At 52.4% G+C, this 18,063-nt stretch overlaps 1 protein-coding gene across 1 annotated transcript in view; it reads right to left on the bottom strand.

The window, feature by feature from the left end:
* LOC119962181 (tubulin alpha-4A chain-like) overlaps nucleotides 1-15,100 on the bottom strand; it is a 37,443-nt gene extending 22,343 nt beyond the window's left edge. Inside the window, exon 1 of the mRNA XM_038790136.1 lies at nucleotides 14,953-15,100. Coding sequence (XP_038646064.1) covers nucleotides 14,953-14,955 — 3 coding nt within the window. The 5' untranslated portion in view covers nucleotides 14,956-15,100. The remainder of the gene's footprint in view (nucleotides 1-14,952) is intronic.
* Between the last annotated feature and the right edge of the window lie 2,963 nt (nucleotides 15,101-18,063).

Raw genomic sequence — 18,063 nt, forward strand, 5'->3', positions numbered from 1 at the left:
CCTGTATGCTTCACCCGGTGCCGGTGTCTAGGTATTTACCTTGTGGACCTTGTGTTGCCCTGTTATGTATTTTCTTTACTTTTCATGCACTAAATGATCTGTTTGAGCTGCTGGCAGAAAAATGCTTTTCACGCTACCTCGGCACACGTGACAATAAACGAAATCCAATCCAAGTCGTCGGGTGGGGCTTGAACACAGGGCTTGCGGCTGACAGGCAGGGCTGCTGTCCACTGCGTCACAAAACTTCCTTAAGACAACAACTTAAAAATATTTAAATAATTAAGATGTTACCGTCACTCTTATGTTTCAACAAGTGGTGGGGGTGCACCTGCCCATTGATCCCTGGCATGGAATGGGTTACTAAGCTGTACCTCTAGTCCCACAAAACTAAGTACGCTGGTCCAGTGGTATTGCTGCTGGACTAGTACGCCAGAGACCCAGAGTCATGCTCTGGGGACCCGGGTTCGAATCCCACCATGGCAGATGGTGAGATTTGAATTCAATAAAATTGTGGCAGCACGGTAGCATTGTGGATAGCACAATCGCTTCACAGCTCCAGGGTCCCAGGTTCGATTCCGGCTTGGGTCACTGTCTGTGCGGAGTCTGCACATCCTCCCCGTGTGTGTGTGGGTTTCCTCCGGGTGCTCCGGTTTCCTCCCACAGTCCAAAGATGTGCAGGTTAGGTGGATTGGCCATGATAAATTCCCCTTAGTGTCCAAAATTTCCCTTCGCGTTGGGTGGGGTTACTGGGTTATGGGGATAGGGTGGAGGTGTTAACCTTGGGTAGGGTGCTCTTTCCGGGAGCCGGTGCAGACTCAATGGGCCGAATGGCCTCCTTCTGCACTGTAAATTCTATGTAAAAAGCTTGAAAAGGTGGCCATAAACCCATTGTGGAAAAACCTCATTTGGTCCTTTAGGGAAGGAAATCTGCCGTCCTTACCCGGTCTGGCCTACATGTGACTCCAGACCCACAGCAATGTGGTCGACTCTTAAACGCCCTCAGGGATGGGCAATAAATGTTGGCACCTCCAATGGACGAATAAAAAATAAATAAAATAAAATATTGACACAAGATAAACATCGACCCGCTCCCGGCTCTGACTGGTTATGGTCATTCACCATTGTCCAGCTTGCCAGCCATTTAATGGAGGCATAGCCTGAGATCTTAATAGGTGCTATATAAATGCAGATGAATTCCTTCTCTCAGTTAAATTAACGAGTGGTAACTCATGAGATTCAGCTGAAGAGATCCCAGATATACAGTGATAATCTCTTCATTAGAAGAAAGCTCTTTGCAACCTCCTGACGCTGCGCTTCTTAAAAGAACAAACAATCATAAATTGAACGGCAGAGGTTCATTCGAACGGTGAAGGGGGAAGGACAGATAGCAAAATAAAAAACAGGAACGACCTTGGGAGTGTAATGAGGAAGTTGCGAGTGACACAGACAGCTGTAATACTGGGAGATTATATTCTGCCGAGCTGGAGCCTACTATGGATCAAATGTACATGGTCAGGCTTATGGACCATTTGTTTTCAAACTTTTCTGTGCTTAGACCCCTTGTAATTATAGACACGATAACTGGAACAGGGTATTCTTGCAAAGGCTGTTAAATTCTTTAGCTCCTGTCCCGTCTCCTAAAAGACAAATATCAGCTGGGAAACAAACATATGGAAATGGAACGAAAGAGAAAATACCGAAAAATCTCAGCAAGTCTGGCAGCATCTGTAGGGAGAGAAAAGAGCGAACGTTTCGAGTCCGATGACTCTTTGTCAAAGCCCAGTGACTCTTTATCATATGGAAATGGATATGGGAGGGGAAGGCAGGGGGGTGGAGATAGAGAGGGGATTGAGGGACAGATCTAGAAACAATAATAGAATATCTCAATCTGTGCAATACTGCCCTGTCCTCTTAGTCAAGATCCCAGCACCATCTCCCAGCCCTGGGACCTCCACAGAAACGGGCAAGAGCAGTAATGGCCTGGGAAGGCCGTCACTTCCAAATGGCACCCCATCCTGACCTCAGAGACATCACCATCACTTCCCTTCACACCTGATCAGGGGAGCACCGCCACCCCATGGCCTCTGACAGATCCAGGAAGAAGGCCCGTGACCATCCCAGACGACGGAGGGCAGGCAATGAACACAGCAACTTCGACACAAGCACAGCTTCTATTTTCAGGGGCTGATGGTGGTAGAGGTAATGTCACTGGGCTAATAATATCCAGAGATCCAGACTAATGCTCTGGAAACATGGGGTCACATCCCATCGCAACAGCTGGCGGAATTTAAATTCAATTAATAAACAAAACATCTGGGGCTGGATTCTCCGCTGGCGGGATTTTCCATTTCGCCGGCAGCGTGGGGCTGCCCACAATGGGAAATCCCATTGGCCGGCTGCCGGGATGGAAGATCCCGTTGCCGGTGGGGGCGCGCCGCACCCAGGTAACGGGTGCAGCGAGACGGAGAATCCAGCCCCTGGAATTAAAAGCTAGGCCCAGATTTTTACCATGGCAGAGAATCTCTCTTTTGTGGTGAAAATGGCAGCCTACGTCACACCCGAACATTGCACTTCCCATTACGGATGGGGGAGTGCAGGTTTCATGCATGTGTGGTTTATTGAGGCAGCTCTCCATTGAAATGATCAGGTAGGTCAGGATTCTGATACCTGGAGTGTGCAGTTTAGACCAGGTAAGAGCAGGTCTGAGCTTGGTGCATGCATTTGGATAGTCAAGGGAGCCCTTTGGAGAAGTACGGTGTGCCTTTGCATCTGGTCCCACCTTTGGTGGAGGTAAGGTGCCCTTTGGGGTAGGTTAGCGTTGTTTGGAATTGTTAAAAATAGGCATAAATGTGCACAAGCTCTCACGTCCAAAGATGTATGTTAGGTGGATTGGCCATGTTAAATTGCCCTTAGTGACAAACAAGGTTAAGTGGGGTTACTGGGATAGAGTGGCATGTGGGCTTGAGTATAGAACATAGAACAGTACAGCACAGAACAGGCCCTTCGGCCCTCAATGTTGTGCCGAACAATGATCACCCTACTCAAACCCACATATCCACCCTATACCCGTAACCCCCCCCCCCCCCCCCCCCTTTACTTTTTAGGACACTACGGGCAATTTAGCATAGCCAATCCACCTAACCCGCACATCTTTGGACTGTGGGAGGAAACCGGAGCACCCGGAGGAAACCCACGCACACACGGGGAGGACGTGCAGACTCCGCACAGACAGTGACCCAGCCGGGAATCGAACCTGGGAACCTGGAGCTGTGAAGCATTTATGCTAACCACCATGCTACCGTGTTGCCCAGGGTGCTCTTTCCAAGAGCTGGTGCAGACTTGATAGGCCGAATGGCCTCCTTCTGCACTGTAAATTCTATGATTTAATGAGCTCAACTGGCAAAATTGTCAGAAGCACCCGTCATAGGGACCTGTCAAAACTGCAAAGAGGACCTACCAAAAGCAACTGTCAAAGGGAGCACTGAAGGCATTTAAATACCCCGCCCTTTAAATTAAAAATGTTTGGAATGTTAAAAAAACATTATTTGCTATGGGTACAAGAGTATAGGTTGGCATGGAGGATATATAAAGACATGACTTGGCATGGACGGAGCATGGGGAGTGTTCGGGGGAGGCGTGTGCATGTGAGGGGTGGAGGGATGTGTTTTTGCTTATTGTTGTTTTTTCAAACTTTGACAAAAAGTGACGGAGCGCAGAGACAAGTCTTCCGCCCAGCCTGGCTCGGCTGGATTCTCCGCTGGCGGGATTTTCCATTTCACCGGCAGTGGACCCAACTCCCAGTGAATCCCCAGAATGAAAATTCCAACTTCCAGAGCACATTTCTCCCGGGTGGGGGAAATGTCTTGATTTTGCATTTCCAATCCCGGAGCAAAGATCAAGGCCCTAGTTATGGTGACTGTGAAATGATCATTGGTTGTTGTTTAAAAACCCATCTGGTTCACTCACGTCCTTTAGGAAAGGAAATCTGCCACCTTTACCTGGTCTGGCCTACATGTGACAACAGCTCCACAGCAATGTGGTTGACTCTTAATTGCCCCTCTGAAATGGCAGATCCACTCCGTTTTCGGGCAATTAGGGGTGGGCAATAAATACTGGCCTGTCAACTAATTTTTTGTTTTTAAATCACACAACTGGCAGGATCTGCCGAGTGTGAACTCAATTTGGATAACTCAATTAAATGAATGGATCATTCATTTTGGGAGATTCTAGTTAACTGTGCAGCACAGCATTATACCTCAACAAATTATGGCAGCCAAAAATGTGAGAAAGCCGGAAGGTAAGAGAGAGAAGTCAGGTAACGCACAGAAGAAAAATTAGGATTGTGAAAATAGATCAGAAAAATTAAAATGGCACGGCACTGGAATGCTTCAACATTCCCTCATCTCAGTGCAGAAGTAAACTCAACTATACATGCTTACACAAGCCCTGCACAAACAGGCACAGGGTACATCCAAACTGAATGGAGTTTGTGGTTACAACACTGCAATGGAATGTATTTTTTGCTCGAGTATTTCCCAGTTCTTTCTGAATTAGGTGGAGGTAATCGTCTCTACAGTGCGCACTTTATCCGGGCAAAACACAAAGTCTCAGGCCTTGCATTGTATAATGAAAATGAAAATCGCTTATTGTCACGAGTAGGCTTCAATTAAGTTACTGTGAAAAGCCCCTAGTCGCCACATTCCGGCGCCTGTCCGGGGAGGCTGGTACGGGAATCGAACCGCGCTGCTGGCCTGCTTGAAAAGCTAGCGATTTAGCCCAGTGAGCTAAACCAGCCCCTCCAGTGAGCTAAACCAGGAGGGTGGGTGTGCTGCAGTCATTTACCGAAAAGAACCTGCATTTGTGTAGCCCCTTTCACAATGTCCCAAAGTGCTTCACAGTCAGAGGAGCACTTTTGAAGTGGGGTAGTTGTTGGAATGTAGGAATCTTGGCAACCAATTTGCGAACAGGAATTTGGGGTGAGGCGTGGGAGCTCCCAGAAACAGCAATGTGACAATGGCCCGATCATCTCTGTATAGAAGGTTTAACTTTGGTGGAGGGCATGATGTGGAGATGCCGGCGTTGGACTGGGGTGAGCACAGCAAGAAATCTGACAACACCAGGTTGAAGTCCAACAGGTTTGTTTCGAATCACTAGCTTTCGGAGCACAGCTCCTTCCTCAGGCCAATGTTATATGTTTCCGGAACCCACCTCTTCATTCACCTGAGGAAGGAGCTGTGCTCCAAAAGCTAGTGATTCGAAACAAACCTGTTGGACTTTAACCTGGTGTTGTAAGATCTCTTTGGTGGAGAGATAAGTGTCACTCAGAACACCAGGGAGATCTCCCCCTGCTCTTCTTCAAAATGGCACCATGGGATCTTTCGTGTTCACCTGAAAGGCCAGATGATGCTTCAGGTTATCAACTCATCTGAAAGACGGCACGTCCGCCATTGCGTCACTCTCCCTGTAGGCCCACCAGGAGCACCAGTCTCGATTATGTGCCTAACAGTCAATGTGCATGGGCCTTGAATGTCCTCTGGGCACCAAGCAATTTGTGTGGTTTAAAAGGTTGCCTGTTACACACGTTGTAACTACAATACGCCCAAACCTCCTGAATATTAATCCTTCCCCAAGTCTGAACAAATCGCTGCCCACTAGACTAACCACATTCTCAAATGTGAGGTGTGGGAGTGAGCAATCACATCCCTGTCTCTTCAGACGAATTCTGAACCTTATTCAAAGCCGTCTCCTCATAAACTAGTCTTTCTTATCGTACAGTGCGTATGGAATAAGTCAAGGAAAATTGAAAATGCATCCCCAAATTGCAGGGTCTTATGTGCCTATGAGAGCCTCACGGTAGCATTTGGGGGCCTCACGGTAGCATGGTGGTTAGCATCAATGCTTCACAGCTCCAGGGTCCCAGGTTCGATTCCCGTCTGGGTCACTGTCTGTGTGGAGTCTGCACGTCCTCCCCGTGTGTGCGTGGGTTTCCTCCGGGTGCTCCGGTTTCCTCCCACAGTCCAAAGATGTGCGGGTTAGGTGGATTGGCCATGCTAAATTGCCCGTAGTGTAAGGTTAATGGGGGGATTGTTGGGTTACGGGTATACGGGTTACGTGGGTTTAAGTGGGGTGATCATTGCTCGGCACAACATCGAGGGCCGAAGGGCCTGTTCTGTGCTGTACTGTTCTATGTGAGGGAGAAATGAATTAAAACTTCAAGTTTTGAACAAAGAAGTAACATATGGCAGGGGTTAGGTGTCGCCTTGGTACCAATCCTCCACAACGGCCTGGAGTCTCAATAAATTAAAGATTGATCTTCAGGACACCACTCTTCGCCCAAAATCGAGAGAGAAAACACTAACTCTTGCCACCAAACGGGAACAAGGTGGAATGGGCAAGTTGGATGGCCAATGGCAGGAATATAGGACTGGGCAGTCGAAAGCGGGCAGGAGTTCACGTGATGGCATCTCCAGGACCATGTACAATCGAGTTGGCAACCCATTGTTCATTTACAATCATTTACGTTGGGAGTAGTCAATGAGGTTGGGAGAATATTTGCCATTGGCCCCCTTCCATTGGATATAATTCCATTGTATCCATTGCAATGGATACAACACAGGGCATCACCCGAAAATATGTTCAAAGAGGAAACTCCAGCCATGAATAGCTTTATGATTCCGAGTGATGTGATGAGCTTCTCTATAATTGGAAGCTTTTAATTATTTCAATATGCTGTGTTTTTAATCAAGATGAGGTGTAGGTACACCCACTGTGCTGTTAGAGAGGGAATTCCAGGATTTTGACCCAGGGCAGTGAAGGAACGGGTGATATATTTCCAAGTCAGGCTAGTGGGAGTGACTGGGAGGGGAATTTGAAGGTGCGGGGGCTCCCATGTGTCTATTGCTCCTGTCCTCGCAGTGCAACAAGGAAGGACCGAAAGAAAAGAAGGCAGGAAAGTGCCATTCACAACCTTAGGAATCCCAAGGACTTTTCCAGCCAATCAAATGCTTCATGAGGTGTGGTCACTGTTGCAATGTAGGAAACACAGCAAACACCGGACGGGATTCTCTATTCCCGCGGCAGAGGGTCCACGCCATCGTAAACGCCGTCGCGTTTTATGACGGGGTGAACGGGCCGCTGCCAGGACTAATTCTGGCCCCGAGAGGGGGCCAGCACGGTGCTGGAACGGTTCGCGCCGCTCCAGCTGCTGACCCCGGCGTGAACTGTGCGCCGTGGGATCAGTGCATGCACAGTAGTGGCGCCGGCGCCAACGCGCACAGCGGCTTCCTTCAATGCGCCGGCCCCGATGCAACATGGCGCAGGGCTACGGGGGCCGGCGCGTAGGAAAGGAGGCTCCCAGCTAGAGGGTCCGGCCCGCCGATCGGTGGGCCCCAATCGCGGGCCAGGCCACATCGGAGGCCCCTCCCCCACCACAGGCTGCCACACGACCCTTCAACGCCGAGACCCGCCGGCTCAGAGCCGGCTAGAACGCCGCCGGCAGGACTCGGTTCGAAGAATCGCGGGGGGGGGGGGGGGGGGCGGGTGCAGGGCGGCCCGCGCCACGCCGGCGCCAATTCTCCGCTCTGCAGAGAATCGCGTGCCAGGGTCGGGCCGGCGCGGCCAGGTCGCGGGGATTCTCCGGCCCGGCCCAGGTCTGGGAGAATCCCGCCCAAAATGTGATAGAGACCAGATAATTCCTTTTTAAACCCCCTTCTCTGGTTGGTAGCCAGGCACCTAAACCTGGGGAAAATCCCATGTTCTTCTTTAAAACAGTGTCTGTGAGATCCTTCACATTCGCCTGCGAGAGCAAATGAAACTTGGATTCGACATCGGAAAGACAGAATACCTGATGCAGCATTGGGAAAATCAGCCTGGATTCTGAGCCACGAGTGGGACTTGAATCCGAAATCTAGTTGGAGAGGGGGCTGGAGGAGATTAGGAGGTCAATCTCTCCTTAACTCTGACCAACCGGACTTCCGGTGGCGGCGATGAGCAGTAAAGCCGCACATTCGTCGGCTCCCGCGGAGAACGGACTTTGGGGCTCTTTTCAGGGCCCCCAACGGAGCTGTAGCGGCAAATCCCAACGGGGGAAAGAGGGCAGTAGTCGACCCCAACGGTCCCATGGTCCGGACCAGGAGTGGGGCAGAAAAAAAGCCGAAGAAAGCACCTCTGAAAAAACGGGGGCAGGAAGACAAAATGGCGGCCGGCGGAGACCCGGGGGACTGGAAGCAGTGGGCCCAGGAGCAGCAGGCGACTCTGCTGTGCTGCTTCCAGGAGATGAAGTTGGAGCTGCTGGAGTCCCTGAAGGTAACTAACAGGGAACTGATGGAGACCCAGACAGCCCAGGGGGCTGCGATCCGGGAGCTGCAGCAGCAGGCCTCCAAAAGGGAGGACGAGGTCGTGGCCGTGGCGGGGAAGGTGGAGATGCACGAGGCGCTCCATAAAAGATGGCAGGAGCGGTTCGAGGAGCTGGACAACCGGTCGAGGAGGAGGAATTTGCGGATCCTGGGCCTCACGGAGGGGCTGGAGGGGTCGGACCTAGCGGCCTATGTGGTGATTATGTTAAACTCGCTGATGGGGGCTGGGTCCTTCCAGGGGCCCCTGGAGTTAGAGGGGCCCCACAGAATTCTGGCTAGGAGGCCCAAGCCGAACGAGACGCCGCGGGCGGTGTTGGTGCGGTTTCATCGGTTCGTGGATCGTGAGTGTGTGCTCCGGTGGGCCAAGAATGAGCAGAGCAGCAAGTGGGAGAACACGGAGGTGCAGATCTTCCAGGTCTGGAGTGCGGAGGTGGCGAGGCGGAGGGCCGGGTTTAACCAGACGAAGGCGGTGCTCCACAGACGGAGTGTGAAGTTCGGCATGTTGCAGCCGGCACGTCTGTGGGTCACCTATAAGGATCGGCACCATTATTTTGAGTCCCCGGAGGAGGCGTGGGCCTTTGTGCAGGCCGAGAAATTGGACTCAAACTGAGGGTCTAAGATGGGGGATGTTGTATAATACTGTATTTGTATTTGCTTGGTTTAGTGTAAGAAGTGGGTTGGCCTTAGGGTGGGTGGGGTGATGTCGTACTGTTTTTTCTATATGGGTTTTCAAGCAGGGGTCGGGTGGACGGGTTCGGGCAGAGGGGTAAACGGGGAGTTCGGGGAGCTGGTGGGGGGGGGACTGACAATGGGAGTGGCCCTGGAGGAGGCGGGGCCCGGCAGGGCGGAAGCGCGGGATTTCTGCGGGTTTCCCGCACTGTGAGATGGTGGGAGCGGGGCCGGGGCTGAGAAGCGCGGGTTCTGGCTGTTTTCTTTTCCCGCGCAAGAGGGGGGGGGGGGGGACCCGTTGACGGGCACAATGGAGGAGGGGCGGTCCCACGTGGGGAGGAGCCGAAGGTAGGGCGGGAGTCGCCGGGGTCAGCAGAAGATAGCTGGCTCACGGGAGTGCTGTGGAGGGAGGGGCGTGGCTAGGAGGGGTCCTAGCCTGGGGGGGGGGGGGGGGGGGGGGGGTGTACCGGGTTGCTGCTGAAACAGTCAGGAAGGAGCTGGAGGACGCAGGGGGTTCTGGAGGGGGGGGGGGGAGATTGCCGCCGTGGGGAACTGGCAGAGCGGGGGACGCTGGCCGGGGGTGGGCAAGGGATGGGGTATGGCTAATCGGCAGGGGAGGGGGGGCAGGGAGCCCTCTGATCCGGCTGATAACCTGGAATGTGAGGGGGCTGAACGGGCCGGTCAAACGGGCCCGGGTATTTGCGCACCTGAAGGCGGATGTGGCCATGATCCAGGAGACACACCTGAGAGTGGTGGACCAGGTTCGGCTGAGGAAGGGATGGGTGGGCCAAGTATTTCACTCAGGGCTGGATGAGAAGAGTAGGGGGGTGGCGATCCTGGTGGGGAAGAAGGTGCCGTTTGAGGCGTTAAATGTGGTTGCTGACAGTGGCGGGAGATATGTGATGGTGAGTGGTAAGCTGCAGGGGGAGCGGGTGGTGTTGGTGAATGTTTATGCCCCAAATTGGGACGATGCGGGGTTTATGCGGCGTATGTTGGGCCGCATTCCGGACCTGGAGGTGGGGGGCCTGATCATGGGGGGGGACTTCAACACGGTACTGGATCCCCCATTGGATCGATCCAAGTCCCGGACGGGTAGGAGGCCGGCGGCGGCTAAGGTGCTGAGGGGCTTCATGGACCAGATGGGGGGGGGGGGGGGGGGGGGGGGGGTGGTGGACCCCTGGAGGTTTGCGAGGCCAAGGGCCAGGGCATACTCGTTTTTCTCCCACGTACATATGAGGAGGTGGCCGAGAGGGTTCGGGGGTGTATCGAGAGGTACCTTGAGGCCAATGACAACGGGGAGGTTCGAGTGGGGACGGTCTGGGAGGCATTGAAGGCGGTGATGAGGGGGGATTTGATCTCCATTCGAACCCACAGGAGAGAGGGGGGAGCAGAGGGAGAGGGAGAGACTGATAGGGGAGATGGTGCAGGTGGATAGGAGATATGCGGAGGCCCCAGAGGAGGGATTGCTGGGGGAGTGGCGTAGCCTTCAGGCCAGATTCGACCTATTGACTACCAGAAAGGCGGAAGCTCAGTGGAGGAAAGCACAGGGGGTGGTGTATGAATACGGAGAGAAGGCGAGCAGGATGCTGGCACACCAGCTCCGAAAGCGGGACGCGGCCAGAGGAATTGGGGGAGTGACGGGTAGGGCTGGGAAGGTGGTGCGGAGGGGAGTAGATGTTAATGGGGTCTTCAGAGACATCTATGGGGAACTGTACCGGTGGAGGGGGGTGAAATGGGGTGCTTCTTGGACAAGCTGCGATTCCCGAGGGTGGAGGAGGAGCAGTTGGAGGGACTAGGGGCGCCGATCGAGCTGGAGGAGGTGGTCAAAGGGATAGGGAGCATGCAGTCAGGGAAGGCGCCGGGGCCGGACGGGTTTCCGGCGGAATTTTATAAAAGGTATTTGGACCTGTTGGGCCCCCTGTTGGTCCGGACCTTTAACGAGGCAAGGGAAGGGGGGGCTTTGCCCCCAACTATGTCACGGGTGCTGATTTCCTTGATCCTGAAGCGGGACAAGGACCCTCTGCAGTGCGGATCATATAGGCCGATTTCGCTGCTGAACGCCGATGCTAAGCTGCTGGCAAAGATCCTGGCCACTAGAATAGAGGATTGCGTGCCCGGGGTCATTCATGAGGACCAGACGGGGTTTGTGAAGGGAAGGCAGCTGAATGCAAACGTACGAAGGCTCCTCAACGTTATTATGATGCCGGCTGTGGAAGGGGAGGCGGAGATAGTGGTGGCATTAGATGCAGAGAAGGCCTTCGATAGGGTTGAGTGGGAGTATTTGTGGGAGTTGTTGGGTTTGGGGAGGGGTTTATCCGGTGGGTGAGGCTGCTCTACGAGGCCCCGATGGCGAGTGTAGCCACGAATAGGAGGAGGTCGGAGTACTTTCGGCTGTACCGGGGGACGAGTCAGGGGTGCCCCCTGTCCCTCTTGCTCTTCGCGTTGGCAATTGAGCCCCTGGCCATGGCATTGAGGGAGTCAGGAAACTGGAGGGGCCTGGTGCGGGGTGGGGAGGAGCATCGAGTGTCGCTGTACGCGGACGACCTGTTGCTGTATGTGGCGGACCCGGTGGGGGGGATGCCGGAGGTGATGAGGATTCTTAGTGAATTCGGGGGTTTCTCGGGGTATAAGTTGAACTTGGGCAAGAGTGAGGTGTTTGTGATACATCCGGGGGATCAAGAGGAGGTGATTGGTAGGCTCCCATTGAAGCAGGCAGGGAAGAGCTTCAGGTACATAGGGGTCCAGGTGGCGGGGAGTTGGGGGGCCCTGCACAAGCTCAACCTCACAAGGTTGGTGGAGCAGATGGAGGAGGAGTTTAAGAGGTGGGATATGTTACCGCTGTCACTGGCGGGGAGGGTGCAATCCGTTAAGATGACGGTGCTCCCGAGGTTTTTGTTCCTGTTCCAGTGCCTTCCCATCCTTATCCCGAAAGGGCTTTTTTAGGAGGGTCAACAGGAGTATCACTGTGTGGGCGCATGGGACTCCGAGGGTGAGAAGAGTGTTCCTGGATCGAGGCAGGGATAGGGGGGCTGGCGTTGCCCAACCTCTGTGGGTATTATTGGGCTGCCAACGCAGCGATGGTGCATAAGTGGGTAATGGATGAGGAAGGGGCAGCATGGAAGAGGATGGAGGCGGCGTCTTGTGTGGGCACGAGCCTGGAGGCGCTGGTAACGGCGCCGTTGCCGCTCCCTCCAACGAGGTATACCACAAGCCCGGTGGTGACGGCTACCCTCAAAATTTGGGGGCAATGGAGACGGCACAGGGGAGAAATGGGGGGCTCGATGGAGGCCCCGATACGGGTGAACCATCGGTTTGTCCCAGGGAGCATTGATGGCGGATTTCTGGGCTGGCACAGGGCAGGGGTTAGGAGGTCGAGGGACCTGTTTGTGGAGGGGAGGTTCGCGAGCTTGGGGGAGTTAGAGGGGAAGTTTGGGCTCCCCCCTGGGGAACATGTTTCGGTACATGCAGGTCAGGGCATTTGCCAGGCGGCAGATAGAGGGGTTCCCCTTGTTGCCCCCACGTGGGGTACGGGACAGGGTGCTCTCTGGGGTGTGGGTTGGAGGAGGGAGGATTTCGGACATATACCTAAATCCTTTTTTTCTTTTTCCTTTTGTTTGAAGTTGCTCTTGAAGTTGGGTGGGTATTGTTCTTGGGGTGTTACCGCGGTTGTTTGTTAATAGAGTTAAGATGTTTATATTTTGTAAAAATTCCAATAAAAATTATTTTTTTTAAAACTCTGACCAACCCCTGACTCTTATTCCAGATTTCCAGCGTTTGCAGTATTTTGCCTTTATTTGAATGATCATAAAATATCGGAATTAGACCATTCGGCCCATCGAGTCTGCTCCGCCATTCAATCATGGCTGATATGTTTCTCATCCCCATTCCCCTGCCTTCTCCCCATAATCCCTGATCCCCTTATTAATCAAGAACCTATCTATCTCGGTCTTATCTATCTCAGTGATTTGGCCTCCACAGCCTTCTGCGGCAAAGAGTTCCACAGATTCACCATCCTCTGGCTGAAGAAATTCCTCCTCATCACAGTTTCAAAGGATCGTTCCTTTAGGCTGAGATTGTATCCTCTGGTTCTAGTTTTTCCCACAAGTGGAAACATCCTCTTCATTTCCATTCTATCCAGGCCTCTCAGTATTCTGCAAGTTTCAATGAGATCCCCTCTCATCCTTCTAAACTCCAACGAGTACAGACACAGAGTTCTCGACCGTCCCTCATGCAACAAGTTCTTCATTCCAGGGATCATTCTTGTGAACCTCCTCTGGACCCTTTCCAAGGCCCCAGCACATCCTTCCTTAGATACGGGGCCTAAAACGGCTCACAATATTCCAATGGGGTGTACACAATAATGTAGGGCACAGTGGGGCCCAGGCCACACAGAGTTTCTGGGGGAGTGGGGAGGGGACGCAGATGGCCCCCGAGAAATTGAACATGGGAAAATATTCCCCCCAAAACAGGTTTTGTGAATATCTCCAGTCAACAGGAATTTCTGGTTCCTGTTTACTGTACATCACACTCACAGTCCCCTGTTGCAAAGTCTGCATAAAATCCTACATTTCACGGAACGAAGGTTATGAACACTATTCAAATGAGACACGACTCAAGCCCAAGAGGTTAAAGTAAGTAAAGACATTTCAAAGGAATTAATACCGACACTGTAAATAATCGTTGGTTCATTACAATGTATAGATAATACAGATGTCACCTTGGTCATTCAAGATCCATTCTTGACTATCCCCCCACCCGGGCAGTGACTGCTAGACATCCTGCTGGGTGGGGAAGGGGTGCTCCTTAACACCAGGCCTCCCCAGAGCACTGTTGCTGGGGTAAGTGGGGTGGTGATCATTTCCTCTGGTTTGTTTCCGAGCAGGATGTCACTTTTTTTTTTAAGTCCTTCAAAAGAGAAACCATTTTCTTCCCCCTCCCTTCGCGCCTCTCAAAAAAATAAGGAGTGATTGCAAAAAAAAAACAAAAACCCCCACACACCCACCAAATCCAGGTGGGAGGAATAGAATAAGTGATGGGGCATTTCCCCCAGCACATTGACTGGGTTCAATCTGGTGATGTGTCCTCTCGCCAAGGAGTGTGTCAGCTTTCACAGTCAAGGTCTTTGCGGTGACTATGTTTAAAAAGAGAGAGAGGGAGAGAGCATATGCAGGGCCTGTGTGCAGGTTAGAGAGTTCACACTCTCTGTCCCTGTGATGAAATCTCCCCACAGTGTGTGGATACAGACGATGACCTATTTTGGTAGCTTGTCTATTCCTGGGAAGGAGATCAGATTATCAGAGAGGCCCGGCTCCTGTTACAGGACAATCTGGGAGCTTACCCCTCCACCCCACCCCAAACCTCCAGAACTGACCCAAATGACTGCCCCTGACCTCTGGGACCTACTCACACCCCCCCCCCCCCACACCCCTGGACCATGCCCTGTCTCCCCCCCCCCCCCCCCTCCCTTTGCAGCCCCTTCTGGCAGGTGTCCCCGGCGAAATGGTGCCAGTGTGTCAACATCAAAACAAAGCCGCCGCCAGTCGATTACGTGTCAATTTCGCGCAATGTTTCCACTTTGTCCGTTCCTTCCCCCCACGCTCACCGCTCCCTTCTCTCCTCCCTCTCCCCCTCTCTCACAGGCATCCACGGGCCAATCGTCTCCCCAGCCCCCACTCAAACACGTTGCCTTTGAACAAAAAAAAAATGTAGCTTGGACTGGGAAGCCAATGCCAAAAAAGTGCAAAAGTTTCACTTCCCGCCGCGTGTGTGACCACAAACTAACTCAAACCTCCATTTCTTCGCACCGAGACACTGCCACACGTTTGATACACTTTCAATCCTTTACACCGCCCCGAACCTATCGGCAGGAGCATTTTATTTGCTTGCTGTCGATTTACCGCATCATTTGCACGTTTTCAGACCCACTTACCATGATCGGGCTGAATTTGTTTCCCAAGTTGGTCAGGTTACTTTCTGGGTCAGTCTCTCTCTCTCCCTGGTCTCACACTGTGAACCGGTGACGGGTTCTGTGTGCGCTTGGTGACTGTGCCTCGCCCCCACTCAGTATTTAACCCCGGCAGCCTCCCCGCTCTGCAATGGGCGGGGAGGGAGGAGTTTGGTCCACATTCAGCCTCCCGCCCACAGATACAGATCATTCAAATCAGATGTAATCGCACCCAGCAATTATATGTGAGGGGATAGTGGAGGCTTATCTGGAGAGAGCCTCGCCTTTAAATAAAATATCACAACCAACCACACACCTGCCACATCTACTCACCAGCATGTTAAATTCAATGTGATTTACTCACCAGCATGTTAAATTCAGTGTGATTTACTCACCAGCATGTTAAATTCAATGTGATTTACTCACCAGACATGTTAAATTCAGTGTGATCTACACATCAGGCATGTTAAATTCAGTGTGATCTACACACCAGACATGTTAAATTCAGCGTGATCTACACATCTGGGACAAAATTCTCAGACCCCCAGCAGGGTCGGAGAATCGCCTGGGGCCGCTGGAAATCCCGCCCCCGCCGTGGCAGAGATTCTCCGCCACCCGGGAAGTGGTGGCGGTAGGAATCTCGCCACTCCGACCGGAGAGGCCCCTGCGGTGATTCTCCGGCCCGGATGGGCCGAAGTCCCGCCGCTGGGAGGCCTCTCCCGCCGCCGAGGTTTGAACCACCTCTGGAACGGCGGGATCAGCGGTGCGAGCGGGCCCCCGGGGTCCTGGGGGGGGGGGGCGGAGGGCGATCGAACCCCGGGGGGTGCCCCCACGGTGGCCTGGCCCGCGATCGGGGCCCCCCGCTCAGACTCCGGGCCAGTGCCCTGGGTGAACTATTTTCCTCCGCGGCCGCCACGGCCTCCGCCATGGCGGAAGCGGAAGAGAACCCCACATCGCGCATGCGCCGGCAGTGACGTCACTGCCGGCGCCGACCGGCGAAAGCCTTTCGGCTAGCCCCGCTGCCGGGGGCGCCGGTTTTTTGCGCCAGTCTTCTGGTGCAAACCGCTCCGGCGCGGGGCTGGCCCCCAAAGGTGGGGAGAATTCCCCACCTTTGGGGAGGCCCAACCCCGGAGTGGGTGGCGCCACTCCCCTACGCCGGGACCCTCCGTCACGCCGGGTAGGGGAGAATGCTACCCCCGGCATGTTAAATTCAGTGTGATCTACAAACCAGGCAGGTTAAATTCAGTGTGATCTAAACACCAGGCATAAAACAATAGAACATTACAACACAGTACAGGCCCTTCGGCCCTCGATGTTGCGCCGACTTGTGAAACCCCTCTAAAGCCCATCTACACTATTCCCTTATCATCCATATGTTTATCAAATAACCATTTGAATTCGTTTAGTGTTGGCGAGTCCACTACTGTTGCAGGCAGGGCATTCCACACCCTTACTACTCTCTGAGTAAAGAACCTACCTCTGACATCTGTCCTATATCGATCTCCCCACAATTTAAAGCTATGTCCCCTTGTGCTAGCCATCACCATCCGAGGAAAAAGTATCTCGCTGTCCACCCTATCTAATCCTCTGATCATCTTGTATGCCTCAATTAAGTCACCTCATAACCTTCTCTCTAACGAAAACAGCCTCAAGTCCCTCAGCCTTTCCTCATAAGATCTTCCCTCCATACAAGGCAACATCCTGGTAAATCACCTCTGCACCCTTTCCAATGCTTCCACATCCTTCCTATAATGCGGCGACCAGAACTGCACGCAATACTCCAAATGCGGCCGCACCAGAGTTTTGTACAGCTGCAACATGACCTCATGGCTCCGAAACTCAATCCCTCTACCAATAAAAGTTAACACACCGTATGCCTTCTTATAACCCTATCAACCTGGGTGGCAACTTTCAGCGATCTATGTACATGGACACCGAGATCTCTCTGCCCATCCACACTACCAAGAATCTTACCATTAGCCCAGTACTCTGTATTCCTTTTACTCCTTCCAAAATGAATCACCTCACAGCTTTCTGCATTAAACTCCATTTGCCACTTCTCAGCCCAGCTCTGCAGCTTATCTATGTCCCTCTATAACCTGCAACATCCTTCCGCACTGTCCACAACTCCATCAACTTTAGTGTCATCCACAAATTTACTCACCCATCCTTCTACGCCCTCCTCCAGGTCATTTATAAAAATAACAAACAGCAGTGGCCCAAAAACATATCCTTGTGGTACACCACTAGTAACTGAACTCCAGGCTGAAAATTTCCCATCAATTACCACCCTCTGTCTTCTTACAGCTAGCCAATTTCTGATCCAAACCGCTAAATCACCCTCAATCCCATGCTTCCGTATTTTCTGCAATAGCCTACCGTGGAGAACCTTAACAAACGCTTTACTGAAATCCATATACACCACATCAACTGCTTTGCCCTCATCCACCTGTTTGGTCACCTTCTCAAAGAACTCAATAAGGTTTGTGAGGCACGACCTACCCTTCACAAAACCGTGTTGACTATCCCTAATCAATTTATCCCTTTCTAGATGATTATAAATCCTATCTCTTATAATCCTTTCCAAGACTTTGCCCACAACAGAAGTAAGGCTCACTGGTCTATAGGTACTGGGGTTGTCTCTACTCCTCCAGTCTTCTGGCACTATCGCTGTAGACAATGATGACATGAAGATCAAAGCCAAAGGCTCTGCAATCTCCTCCCTAGCTTCCCAGAGAATCCTAGGATAAATCCCAACCGGCCCAGGGGACTTATCTATTTTCACACTTTCCAGAATTGCTAACACCTCCTCCTTATGAACCTCAATCCCGTCTAGTCTAGTAGCCTGTATCTCAGTATTCTCCTCAACAACATTGTCTTTTTCCTATTGTTGCACGTTTTACTTGAGTGTATTACGCGTTTATTGGAGTGTATTAACACGCCTCCGTTTAAAGGCCGTGTGCTTAACACTGCTACAGCTCTGTGTGTGTATTTTCAGCTCGGAGTCGCCAGGTGCCGTATATAGACACCTCACAAGTATTTCAAGGTCAGGTTCAAAGTAATAAAACTATACACCGATTAGTAAGTTCAAACGAT

Source organism: Scyliorhinus canicula, chromosome 2, assembly GCF_902713615.1.
Source record: "Scyliorhinus canicula chromosome 2, sScyCan1.1, whole genome shotgun sequence".
Classification (NCBI taxonomy): domain Eukaryota; kingdom Metazoa; phylum Chordata; class Chondrichthyes; order Carcharhiniformes; family Scyliorhinidae; genus Scyliorhinus; species Scyliorhinus canicula.